This window comes from Oncorhynchus tshawytscha, linkage group LG23 (assembly GCF_018296145.1).
Source record: "Oncorhynchus tshawytscha isolate Ot180627B linkage group LG23, Otsh_v2.0, whole genome shotgun sequence".
Classification (NCBI taxonomy): domain Eukaryota; kingdom Metazoa; phylum Chordata; class Actinopteri; order Salmoniformes; family Salmonidae; genus Oncorhynchus; species Oncorhynchus tshawytscha.
Window position 1 is genome coordinate 24,713,473 of NC_056451.1, and position 13,838 is coordinate 24,727,310.

General features: G+C 42.1%; 1 protein-coding gene across 1 annotated transcript in view; it reads right to left on the reverse strand.

The window, feature by feature from the left end:
* Nucleotides 1–13,838, reverse strand: part of LOC112247612 (tumor necrosis factor receptor superfamily member 1A) — a 14,619-nt gene continuing 781 nt past the window's right edge. Inside the window, exons 2-10 of the mRNA XM_024416420.2 lie at nucleotides 13,675–13,788; nucleotides 13,279–13,399; nucleotides 8,528–8,656; nucleotides 8,190–8,339; nucleotides 7,910–7,997; nucleotides 4,137–4,210; nucleotides 3,778–3,959; nucleotides 3,349–3,472; nucleotides 1–1,987 (exon numbers count right to left, since the gene is read on the reverse strand). Of these exons, the coding sequence (XP_024272188.1) occupies nucleotides 1,704–1,987; nucleotides 3,349–3,472; nucleotides 3,778–3,959; nucleotides 4,137–4,210; nucleotides 7,910–7,997; nucleotides 8,190–8,339; nucleotides 8,528–8,656; nucleotides 13,279–13,399; nucleotides 13,675–13,740 (1,218 nt within the window). The 5' untranslated portion in view covers nucleotides 13,741–13,788 and the 3' untranslated portion in view covers nucleotides 1–1,703. The remainder of the gene's footprint in view (nucleotides 1,988–3,348; nucleotides 3,473–3,777; nucleotides 3,960–4,136; nucleotides 4,211–7,909; nucleotides 7,998–8,189; nucleotides 8,340–8,527; nucleotides 8,657–13,278; nucleotides 13,400–13,674; nucleotides 13,789–13,838) is intronic.

Here is a 13,838-nt window from a genome sequence, read left to right on the forward strand (position 1 = left end):
TCACTTTTACAAGAGATTCTTTATTTAAAAAATATATACAATTGATCAACTTTGTTGAGCGCCTCCCCCACCTTAATCAAAACAAATCAATGTCTGCATATACTGTATGTGATTTGAGAATAAAACTAGTTTGTCTTTAGTAAAATCACCTGAAACAATTCAATGTTAAAAAGTGCTGTAAAATATTATAAAATCCAATACATGGCATTTCACTGTACTTGTGCACCTGACATTAAAAACTAGAAACTTGAGTGCCATCTATCCATCGACCCACCCCTAGTTTCCATGTTAAGTCTCCCAAAGAACAGTCAGCCCTGCAGAGTGACAGGTGTGTCCTCTGACTAAGTGATGCTGAATAATGGCAGCATGATGATGGGGCTTTAAGGAATGTCAATAACTCAGGGATAACACCTACAGAAGACCTACCTGTGCCCTAACAGTACTGACACAACTATTACTGTACAGATATAAGAATCAATCACATGTGGTGATCCAAAACCACGGCACAGAGACAACCTGGATGGGTGTGATTGTTCGAGGAGGAATGCACTGCACACTGAATAGTAAAGAAATATGACAGATTGATACATCCCTAACTTATTTTGTAAAACACATCAAGACAGTAGTAAAAGATAGCAAAACTACAATAGTTTGATCTTCACGCCCAAGCAGCAACTTATCAAAGAACCATTCAAATATACAACATCCTCTTAAGCAGCATTAATAACCATATAAAAACCACTTCAAAGACTTAAAATATGACATATAATGCTAATATCTTTTTGATATGTTTGTGGTTGATTAATGCAAGATAGAGACAGGGAAGATTAAAGCTATACAGGTTCCTATCGAAATATTAGCTTGAGTACTACTGCAACACCAGTAAATAATACATTTCACATTTACATTTTAGGCATCCTTATACAGAGCGATTTACAGGAGCAAGTATGGTTAAGTGCCTTGTTCAAGGGCACAGACAGATTTATATCACGTTATCAGCTCAGGGATTCGAACCAGCAACCGTTCAGTTACTGGCTACCTATCGCTACATAATACTCAGTAATATAGAACTGTAATACTATAGATGGGTGTTAAATCTGTATTACCCTAAACACAACGTTTAACTAAATTGTTAGTGTGGATCTCATACCTGTGTGTGACACATTACAAGTTTGCCTGTTTTACAAACAGCACTGTCTAAAACTGATTTTTATAAACATACGATTCCCCATTGGTTCGAATGTGCAAAGAATATATATATGTATATCTTTGAAAAACATACAAGAACAGTACGGTTGGTAATCAATAATCAGCCTCATTGCCAAAAGGTTATATAATACATTATGACATATTGTGAAAGCATGGCAACACTTCCACCTAGTCTATCAGATCTGGACCAGGTGGAACAACTACCATATTGCTTACACTGTACCAATCCTATTCTCTCAGGTCTACACAAGTAAGGTCAGGGACAAAGGGATGTGGCTGATCTTCTCCCTCTCCCCATTAGCACCTCCCCTATCTCTCTCTCCCTCCCCTAATTATCCTATACATATGATGAATAGTCTTGGTCCCTCTCGGTTTCTCTTTTGATTCGACATAGAGAAGAGAAACCTGGGTCCCCTACTTGGTCTATACAGTCTGCATCTCTCTCCCTCTACTGATCTCCATACATGGTCTATACAGTCTGCATCTCTCTCCCTCTACTGATCTCCATACTTGGTCTCCAGCTCCTCTGCAGTCCGTCCCAGGTCCATGTCTTTCAGCTTATCCAGCAGGTGGTACAGTAGAGGGCGTGCTAGCACCCCTCCCTGAGCACTTCCCTTAGCCCAGACCCTCAGCATCTGGTACTGGGCTTCCTTAGTGTCACGGAGGTGGTCATTCTCAGCCCTCTCTATAACGATGTCACTCACACCCAGCGAACGCACCAGCTCCTTCATATGGCGCGGGGGGACTTGGTCCAACACCGAGTAGATCAACTCAGAGACTGAAGGGAGAGAGGAACAGAGTGGTGATAGGTTAGCGAGATTAAAATAGAGTTCAATATAGACTACATGGCCAAAAATATGGATGCCACCTTTTCAACAAGTCAGTTTGTTAACTTTCTGCCCTGCTAGAGATACCGAGGTCAACAGTAAGTGCTGTTATTGTGAAGTGCAAACATCTAGGAGCAACAACGGCTCAGCCGCAAAGTGATAGGCCACACAAGCTAACAAAACGGGACCGCTGAGTGCTGAAATGCGCAAAAATAGTCTGTCCGCAGTTGCAACACTCACTACCCAGTTCCGAACTGTCTCTGGAAGCAACGTCAGCACAAGAACTGTTCATCGGGAGCTTCATGAAATGGGTTTCCATGGACAATCAGCCGCACACAAACCTAAGATCACAATGCCAAGCGTCGGCTGTACTGGTGTAAAGGTTGCCGCCATTGGATTCTGGAAACGCGTTCTCTGGAGAAATGAATCACGCTTCACTATCTGGCAGTCCGATGGACAAATCTGGTTTTGGTGGATGCCAGGAGAACGCTACATGCCCAAATGCATAGTGCCAACTGTAAAGTTTGGTGGAGGAAGAATAATGGTCTGGGGCTGTTTCATGGTTCGGGCTTGGCCCCTTAGTTCCAGTGAAGGGAAATCTTAACTCGACAGCATATAATTACATTCTAGACGATTCTGTGCTTCCAACTTTGTGGCAATAGCCCTTTCCTGTTTCATCATGACAAAGCCCTCGTGCACAAAGCGAGGTCCATACAGAAATGGTTTGTCGAGATCGGTGTGGAAGAACTTGACTAGCCTGCACAGAGCCCTGACCTCAACCCCATCAAACACCTTTGGGAGGAATTGGAACGCTGACTGCGCGCCAGGCCTAATCACCCATCATTAGTTCCCACCTCACTAATGCTCGTGGCTGAATGGAAGCAAGTCCCCGCAAGCAACGTTCCAACATCTAGTGAAAAGCCTTTCCAGAAGAGTAGAGGATGTTATAGCAGCAAAGGGGGGACCAGCTCCATATTGGAATGAGATGTTCGACGAGCAGGTGTCCACATACTTTTGGCCATGTAGTGTATATAAAAAGAAATTGACATTCCAACACACACACACAAACAGCTTGGTTTTCATGAATTCTCAGGACTTTTTGGAGAGTAAAAACATATTTCCATTCAAAATCCTAACCCTTAACCTAACCAAACCCTAACCTTTAAAAAAGTCCTCACTTTCCAGAATTGTTCTTGTTGTCCTACCTTGTCAGGACATTCTGATGAATCGTCAGGACATTCTAGTCCTGATAAGATAGGGAAACATGTGCACCCACACACGTTCGCATGCACGCACATGCACACACACTTACTCTTGATCTCCTTGGGGACACAGTCTGGTAGCTTGCTGAGGAGCTCCTGTTCACACTCACACACTGGGCTACATGAAGGGATACACTGGTTGAGAACATTCTCTGGGTCCTCTTGGATCAGCCTCTATAATCACAGAAAATGGAAAACATCAGAATTCTACTATATAGAACTGCATCCACTACCAGTACATCCTAAACCTGGGGACCACAGCACAATCAATAAAGGAAATCCTATTGGTTTCCTCCCTGGCACTATGGTGCAAACAGTAAAATGCACTTGGGTATTCAAAACAGTAGTTGAAATGGTATCTATTTTTTCTCCATACAACCCTTTTAGAGGTTTTTATCAGATTGGGTTTGTCCAGTCAGGTCAGAGGTGAAATGTGAGATGTCAGGGGTCAAAGGTGAGAGGTCAGAGATGTATCTCACCCGAGTAGACGTCTCAGAGACCTGAGAGGTGATCTCAGCAGAGGGAAAGGAGTTAGACCTCTTGGGCTTCCGTCGGACCACTAGTACGCCCATGATCCCCACAACCACCAGTAATAACACACAAACACAGCCGAACGCAGCCAACAGGTAGGGATACCAAACACCCCATCCAGTATCTTCGGCTGGAAAGAGGGGAAAACATGCAGAGAATGAATACATTCTGCAGCCCTTACGGCAGAAATAGTCTAGTTCCAATATATTTAAGCAAAACAAAAAAAAGTTTAAAAGTATCTTTTGACCCACCAAATAAACAAACTATGTTTCTAGCCTGACCCAGCCACGAAGTATCAGAAACTCACATTTGCCATCGTCATTGGGAGTGGGATGTGTGCCTGAAGAACACTCCTGCTGGCAGTCAGCAGTCAGCTCACAACTGGAGAGAAAATGCACACAGGAAATGGTATATTATTGAAGAGGAAGTGGCCCGTTTGTGAAGAGGAAATGATTAATGTTGAGTCATGTGAAGAACAGCTCTACAGAAGAACAATCCAGGCCATCCTGTTGCAGCATACCCCCCTCCGGAAAGACAGAACACTGAAAGAGACAGTTACCAGCGCTTTATCAGTGGTCACCACTGCCTATGGTCTTGATGTATGGATATATCCTGCCTGGTTGGCCCTGTCCGGGGGTATAGACCCCTACTGTCGCAGCCTTCAGTAATTATGCTGCAGTAGTTTATGTGTCGGGGGGCTAGGGTCAGTCTGTTATATCTGGAGTATTTCTCCTGTTGCACCCTCTACAACTACTGTGATTATTATTATTTGACTGCTGGTCATCTATGAACGTTTGAACATCTTAGCCATGTACTGTTATAATCTCCACCCGGCACAGCCAGAAGAGGACTGGTCACCCCTCAGAGCCTGGTTCCTCTCTAGGTTTCTTCCTATGTTCCTGCCTTTCTAGGGAGATTTTCCTAGCCACCGTGCTTCTACATCTGCATTGCTTGCTGTTTGGGGTTTTAGGCTGAGTTTCTGTATAGCACTTTGTGACATCGGCTGATGTAAAAAGGGCTTTATAAATACATTTGATTGGTAGATTGATTGATAAGCAGTAAATTACGGTGAATCAGGTGTGTTAGTGCTGGGCTGGAACTAAATCCTGGACATGATGACCTTCTCCAACCTTACATAGCAACAGACTGTAGGTCTCCAGGACCAGGGTTGGTGTGACCACAAAACAGCTGACATGTGAAAATACTTCTGTCTTTTAACTCACCCACGGAAAGAAGTTTGTTGCACAACGTTGCAGACAGATTCTATTAAACTTCCCATTTACAAGCAGAATGATCATTTTTTGTTTGTTTTTATTGAACAACACAATGACAATACAAATCAAGTAAAAGAACAAAAAGGTCTGGCAGGTACAGCACCCATCATACAATTTTACAGTATGAAACCCATTTTCCCTCTCTCCTCTTGAGTTCTTAAAGCAAAGGTCATATTTCTTTAACAATGTCTATCCATTGTGTCACTGTGGGAGGGTCTTTTTTGTAGCCATTTCCTAGTGACAGCCTTTTTACTGGCTGCCAGTAGAACCTTCAAGAGGTACTTTTCTCTATTGTGGTGTAAATTATCAGGCATTTCACCCAAATACTAAGAAATTCATGTTTGTTCTTGGTCAAATCCAATTATTTTTTCAATGTTAGATCTTATTTCTCCCTAGTAAATTTTTATTGCGGGGAAGGACCAAAGTACATGAGGGTGATCCCCCTTGATAGCCCGCATTCTCTCCAACAAGGATGTAGGGAACCAGTCTGTTTTGATTTCAGTTTAGGTGTTATGAAGAAACGTATAGCATTCTTCCAACAGAATTCTCTCCATGTCCTTCAGTTGGTAGAGCTTTGTTGAGTCTCTAATATGTTCAACCATGTTTCATCAGTTATTTCAATGTTAAGTTCCTCCTCCCATTTCTGTTTAATACAGTTTGTAGAATGTTTCTTTGAGGATAGAATACCGAAGTAGAGATTTGAAATAGTTTTTTTGTTACTCCCCAAGTTGAATGCGTTAGTGAATACTTGGATACATTTTGAGGTGCTTGAGGGTCAATCACATTTATCTTCATTAAAAAATAGTGTTGAACTTATATGTATCTGTAAAAATGGTGTTTATCTAAGCCATGTTTTTTTACTTAGGTCCTGGAAATTCTCCAGGGTCTCATTCCTTAAAATTGTACAAAATCATGTGATGCCTTTCTACATCCACTGTTTAAATCTGCTGTCCTGAATTGCAGGGATGAAGCTGGGGTCGTATGTGGGCCAACTCAGCAGTTTGACCTCTCGGTCTAAATTAATTTGCTTAACAACCCATAACCATGTCTTAAGAGAGAAATTAATCCACTGATTTTGTCTATTGTATGGGTATCTCTGTCAAAGTAGTCTCGGACTGTATGGGTATCTCTGTCAAAGTAGTCTCGGACTGTATGGGTATCTCTGTCATAGTAGTCTCGGACTGTATGGGTATCTCTGTCAAAGTAGTCTCGGACTGTATGGGTATCTCTGTCATAGTAGTCTCGGACTGTATGGGTATCTCTGTCAAAGTAGTCTCGGACTGTATGGGTATCTCTGTCAAAGTAGTCTCGGACTGTATGGGTATCTCTGTCAAAGTAGTCTCGGACTGTATGGGTATCTCTGTCAAAGTAGTCTCGGACTGTATGGGTATCTCTGTCAAAGTAGTCTCGGACTGTATGGGTATCTCTGTCAAAGTAGTCTCGGACTGTATGGGTATCTCTGTCAAAGTAGTCTCGGACTGTATGGGTATCTCTGTCATAGTAGTCTCGGACTGTATGGGTATCTCTGTCAAAGTAGTCTCGGACTGTATGGGTATCTCTGTCAAAGTAGTCTCGGACTGTATGGGTATCTCTGTCAAAGTAGTCTCGGACTGTATGGGTATCTCTGTCAAAGTAGTCTCGGACTGTATGTGTATCTCTGTCAAAGTAGTCTGGGACTGTATGGGTATCTCTGTCAAAGTAGTCTGGGACTGTATGGGTATCTCTGTCAAAGTAGTCTGGGACTGTATGGGTATCTCTGTCAAAGTAGTCTGGGACTGTATGGGTATCTCTGTCAAAGTAGTCTCGGACTGTATGGGTATCTCTGTCATAGTATCTCTGTCATAGTAGTCTCGGACTGTATGGGTATCTCTGTCATAGTAGTCTCGGACTGTATGTGTATCTCTGTCATAGTAGTCTCGGACTGTATGTGTATCTCTGTCATAGTAGTCTCGGACTGTATGGTATCTCTGTCATATCTCGGACTGTCATAGTAGTCTCGGACTGTATGGGTATCTCTGTCAAAGTAGTCTCGGACTGTATGGGTATCTCTCAAAGTAGTCTCGGACTGTATGGGTATCTCTGTCATAGTAGTCTCGGACTGTATGGGTATCTCTGTCAAAGTAGTCTCGGACTGTATGGGTATCTCTGTCAAAGTAGTCTCGGACTGTATGGGTATCTCTGTCAAAGTAGTCCGGATTTGGGTATCTCTGTCAAAGTAGTCTCGGACTCTATGGGTATCTCTGTCAAAGTAGTCTGGGACATCTCTGTCAGAGTAGTCTCATGGGTATCTGTCAAAGTAGTCTGAAACAAAATATCTCTGTCAAAGTATTCTTTTTAATATATTAATAATAATAATGGGCTGAAACAAAATATATTTTTATAGGCCCCCCACTATTTGTTGGTAATTGTAATATTGTATATCTAATTCTTGGTCTCTTACTGTTCCAGATAAACCTTGATATCCGTTTATCCCATTACCTAAACTGTTTAGGTGGGATTTCTATGGGCAGTGATTGGAACAAATACAGTGACCTCGGCAGTTTGCTTGTTTCAATTCTACCACTAAGATCCAAGGGAAGTGAATTCCGCCTGTCCAGGTCATCATATACTTTCTTGTTGATGTGATTGTAATTCATGTCATGAAGTTTGGGTGTGTGTTTTGGTAGATATACTCCCAGATATTTAATGGATGAAGAGGTCTACTTACTCTACAGCTCTTCCTGTGGGGTAGAATTATATACTAGGGCTGAACACAAGAGTTTTAACGGACAAAAGAGTGTCAGCTTGTTCACAAGCCAGTACTCACATTTTGCATGAAAGACAGGTCTTGTTGCTTTTCTTGTCTCGGAAGTAGAAGTCCTTACATTCACACACGGTGTCACTCTCTTCCTTACCTGTCATCAAGAGTATGTACACTCAGTGCACACACAAACTTTGTCATACACCCAAATAATACTACTAGTACTACAAAACAAAGGGTTGTCATTATTATGTAATAACCATTATACTGTGTAATCCATAAGTAAATACCAGGTTGGGTGGAAAAACGTGAAACATTATGAACCACACTAGCAACACAAACTCACATAGTTGCGTTGCTCTCTCTCCAGGTCCACATGTCTTGCAAGTGAGGCACTCCCGTGTTCCCGAGTTTATTCTGTTTTGGTAGAAGCCTTTTTTGCAGCGACACACTGTGTTCTTACTCTTCTTGCATTTTGAAAACACTTCCTCATTGTCTACAGGTGTATGGAACAACACAGCCAAGGAGAACAGCATAGAGAGAAAGAGAGAGAAGACAAGAGACATTTGCTATCATACCATATTGAGACCATCTATAGTGATGCCATTTTTTTTCAATGTATTTTGTAAATAATTGCACATTATTGTAAATCATTGAAAATGTTTCTAAATAATTGTACTGTACCAACACAGAGTGTACAACGGAGGCAGGTGTTGGCATAGTTACTCTTCTCTCGGTACGTCCTGCCCTCTTCACAGGAGACACATAGGCTATTGTCGCCGTTCTTAGTGCAGTCCTCCTTCAGCTTAAACCCTGGAGAACACAATACATACATACTAAGGGGAGGCAAGACAATCCAGCATATTTATTTACTGTAAAACCTGGTGATACATCAGAGCTAAAACTAGGCTAGAGACAAATATAGTAAACAGTATGTAGGGCCTAGCGTGTGACAGACGACTGTCTTTTATACACAATAAAACCTGGTGATACATCAGAGCTAAAACTAGGCTAGAGACAAATATAGTAAACAGTATGTAGGGCCTACCGTGTGACAGACGACTGAACGGCGGTCTTTTATACACAATAAAACCTGGTAATACATCAGAGCTAAAACTAGGCTAGAGACAAATATAGTAAACAGTATGTAGGGCCTACCGTGTGACAGACGACTGAACGGCCGTCTTTTATACACAATAAAACCTGGTAATACATCAGAGCTAAAACTAGGCTAGAGACAAATATAGTAAACAGTATGTAGGGCCTACCGTGTGACAGACGACTGTCTTTTATACACAATAAAACCTGGTGATACATCAGAGCTAAAACTAGGCTAGAGACAAATATAGTAAACAGTATGTAGGGCCTACCAAATCAAATCAAATCAAATTTATTTATATAGCCCTTCGTACATCAGCTGATATCTCAAAGTGCTGTACAGAAACCCAGCCTAAAACCCCAAACAGCAAGCAATGCAGGTGTAGAAGCACGGTGGCTAGGAAAAACTCCCTAGAAGGCCAAAACCTTTATAGGAAGAAACCTGGAGGAACCAGGCTAAAACTAGGCTGGCTGACAAAATGGATAGTAAACAGAACATGGCCAAGATGTGTGACAGACGACTGAACGGCCGTCTTTTATACACAATAAAACCTGGTGATACATCAGAGCTAAAACTAGGCTAGAGACAAATATAGTAAACAGTATGTAGGGCCTACCGTGTGACAGACAACTGTCTTTTATACACAATAAGGGTATAATCTTGAAATAAGGTTTTTGTTTAAAGCTGTAATCCTTAATGGTGAAACTGCCACGTCCATTTAGGATATTACAACAACTAAGAAGTTACTGCAAACATAGGTTTTCCCCCTCTGACACCTCTGCAGAGGCACACATCTCCCCCACTGCACTGAACGAGCCAATTGAAGCACATGTAGGCTTCTCTTTTGCCTTGCGCAACATTTGGTGATCCAGAAACAAGAGACCACTTGTGTGGCTGTTTTGTACGGGAATCTTGGAATATTTGGACAATTAAACATTTTTGGTTCCTCTCAGGGGAAAATAAATAGACTTTTAAAACAGGATTGAGTGAAATAGCATCAAATATGTTGATTGAGCAACTAATGAGCATGGAGAGTTTGACAAAATTACCTTGTATCTTTCAGTCTAATACGGCTGTTTACTTACTTTTGTAGCTCTTTGTTAGACACACGCTTTTTGTAAACACCGGTAGGTAACTGTCCTCTCCAAGTTTAGCTGGAATTTAGCCCCGAAAATATTTGAAAAAATGTGATTGGTTGATGATATGACATTGGCCTACATTTCTTCTTGCGCTGCGCAGAATATCAGATCTCAACAACATTGGAGAAGTGTTAAAAACATCCATCAGCAGTTGAAACAATAATAAAGAGTAAAAAGTTGAGGGATGGGGCTGGAGAAACGTAACTACTCTCAAATTCTTAGACAGAGCTATGCTATGAGACCATCCATGATATCAAAATTATAGTTTCAATCATGTTTTGAGACTGTACAATATTTGTTAACATTTACTTTGTTTACAAACATTGGAGTAAAACAAGCATATATTTTGGGTTCTGATGGGGTACGACAGTTGAACTAAGCTCATGGGCATTTCTAAGTTATATTCTTCAAAAATCAATGGGTACATATCTCCCCCACTGCACTGAATGAGCTTGACTCATACTCTTACTGCCTTCCTGAAGACAAACAATGTATACGAAATGCTTCAGTCTGGTTTTAGACCCCATCATAGCACTGAGACGGCACTTGTGAAGGTGGTAAATGACATTTTAATGGCATCGGACCGAGGCTCTGCATCTGTCCTCGTGCTCCTAGACCTTAGTGCTGCTTTTGATACCATCGATCACCACATTCTTTTGGAGAGATTGGAAACCCAAATTGGTCTACACGGACAAGTTCTGGCCTGGTTTAGATCTTATCTGTCGGAAAGATATCAGTTTGTCTCTGTGAATGGTTTGTCCTCTGACAAATCAACTGTAAATTTCGGTGTTCCTCAAGGTTCCGTTTTGGGACCACTATTGTTTTCACTATATATTTTACCTCTTGGGGATGTTATTCGAAAACATAATGTTAACTTTCACTGCTATGCGGATGACACACAGCTGTACATTTCAATGAAACATGGTGAAGCCCCAAAATTGCCCTTGCTAGAAGCATGTGTTTCAGACATAAGGAAGTGGATGGCTGCAAACTTTCTACTTTTAAACTCGGACAAAACAGAGATGCTTGTTCTAGGTCCCAAGAAACAAAGAGATCTTCTGTTGAATCTGACAATTAATCTTAATGGTTGTACAGTCGTCTCAAATAAAACTGTGAAGGACCTCTGCGTTACTCTGGACCCTGATCTCTCTTTTGAAGAACATATCAAGACCATTTCAAGGACAGCTTTTTTCCATCTACGTAACATTGCAAAAATCAGAAACTTTCTGTCCAAAAATGATGCAGAAAAATTAATCCATGCTTTTGTCACTTCTAGGTTAGACTACTGCAATGCTCTACTTTCCGGCTACCCGGATAAAGCACTAAATAAACTTCAGTTAATACTAAATACGGCTGCTCGAATTCTGACTAGAACCAAACAATTTGATCATATTACTCCAGTGCTAGCCTCTCTACACTGGCTTCCTGTCAAAGCAAGGGCTGATTTCAAGGTTTTACTGCTAACCTACAAAGCATTACATGGGCTTGCTCCTACCTATCTCTCTGATTTGGTCCTGCCGTACATATCTACACATACGCTACGGTCACAAGACGCAGGCCTCCTAATTGTCCCTAGAATTTCTAAGCAAACAGCTGGAGGCAGGGCTTTCTCCTATAGAGCTCCATTTTTATGGAACGGTCTGCCTACCCATGTCAGAGACGCAAACTCGGTCTCAACCTTTAAGTCCTTACTGAAGACTTATCTCTTCAGTGGGTCATATGATTGAGTGTAGTCTGGCCCAGTAGTGGGAAGGTGAACGGAAAGGCTCTGGAGCAACGAACCACCCTTGCTGTCTCTGCCTGGCCGGTTCCCCTCTTCCCACTGGGATTCTCTGCCTCTAACCCTATTACAGGGGCTGAGTCACTGGCTTACTGGGGCTCTCTCTTGCCGTCCCTGGAAGGGGTGCATCACCTGAGTGGGTTGATTCACTGATGTGGTCATCCTGTCTGGGATGGCGCCCCCTTGGGTTGTGCCATGGAGGAGTTCTTTGTGGGCTATACTCAGCCTTGTCTCAGGATGGTAAGTTGGTGGTTGAAGATATCCCTCTAGTGGTGTGGGGGCTGTGCTTTGGCAAAGTGGGTGGGGTTATATCCTTCCTGTTTGGCCCTGTCTGGGGGTGTCCTCGGATGGGGCCACAGTGTCTCCTGAGCCCTCCTGTCTCAGCCTCCAGTATTTATGCTGCAGTAGTTAATGTGTCGGGGGGCTAGGGTCAGTTTGTTATATCTGGAGTACCTCTCCTGTCCTATTCGGTGTCCTGTGTGAATCTAAGTGTGCGTTCTCTAATTCTCTCTCTCTCTCTCTCTCTCTCTCTCTCTCTCTCTCGGAGGACCTGAGCCCTAGGACCATGCCCCAGGACTACCTGACATGATGACTCCTTGCTGTCCCCAGTCCACCTGGCCGTGCTGCTGCTCCAGTTTCAACTGTTCTGCCTTATTATTATTCGACCATGCTGGTCATTTATGAACATTTGAACATCTTGGCCATGTTCTGTTATAATCTCCACCCGGCACAGCCAGAAGAGGACTGGCCACCCCAAATAGCCTGGTTCCTCTCTAGGTTTCTTCCTAGGTTTTGGCCTTTCTAGGGAGTTTTTCCTAGCCACCGTGCTTCTACACCTGCATTGCTTGCTGTTTGGGGTTTTAGGCTGGGTTTCTGTACAGCACTTTGAGATATCAGCTGATGTACGAAGGGCTATATAAATAAATTTGATTTGATTTTACATATCATTCATTAAATCCAAAAATGGATGTAGTTACTGCAGATTTCCCCTTCAACATCAGTCAGCACCACATCCTTATGCTATAGTATATTGTCATAAGGGCAACTTGACTGCAAAAGAGACAGGTTGGAATGTCAATTCTCATCAAATTAATAGGAAGTCAAATCAAATCAAATAAAAATCTACCTTTTTCTAAATTAGTAGTGTTTCAATTTGTTGATAAAATGAGGGACATGATTGTTTGGTTGCGGGATGTGGGACAAAGGGCAAAAATGAGGGACTGTCCCACACAATCTGGGACATATAGTTACTCTAGTTCTGGGGCGAACAGTGGCACTGTTCCCTTTGAAGCGGATTTGATCTTTAACTCAATGCATAGTGTATGGAAAAGTATAAGTTACACCCACGTTACACTCGGGAATGGAAAGGCCCAGTTGTATAAGTGCAGTGTAATATAGTACAGTACAGAAGGCCTACCTTCATGGCACTTTCGACAGCATGTCCCGTTAGCAGTGTGGTAATGACTCCCCTCAAGACATTGAAACTCCTGGGTTGTAGGAAGTGGTGGTGCTGAGGGGGAGGGGTCTACTGACCAGCACTGCAACATTACATTACATTGTTGTTATAGAACAGATCCAATCAAATACCAGTCATATGTAATTACTGAAAATATTTTATAACTGAATGACAGGCTACTGTATAGGCCTATTCCTGAAATGATTGACTAATTGATTGGTGTGAATAATTCACAAATTTGATGGATTGGTGGGGGATAATTGATGTATTGCTGAGAAATAAGTATGACTAGATGGGGCATTATGTTATTGGTAGAGGACTCGGCATTATGCATCTGTTCATGTTAAAGTTTCTTACCAATATGAGCAGAGCGCAAACGTTCAGAATGCATTTTTCCTTCCATTTCCATCTCAAGACGTCCATTCTTTCACACCACTCTTCTCACTAACACCATCCTTAAAAGAACAACACCTGCAGAAAGGAGAGATGGGGTAAAACGTGTGACAAAACTCTCTTCATAA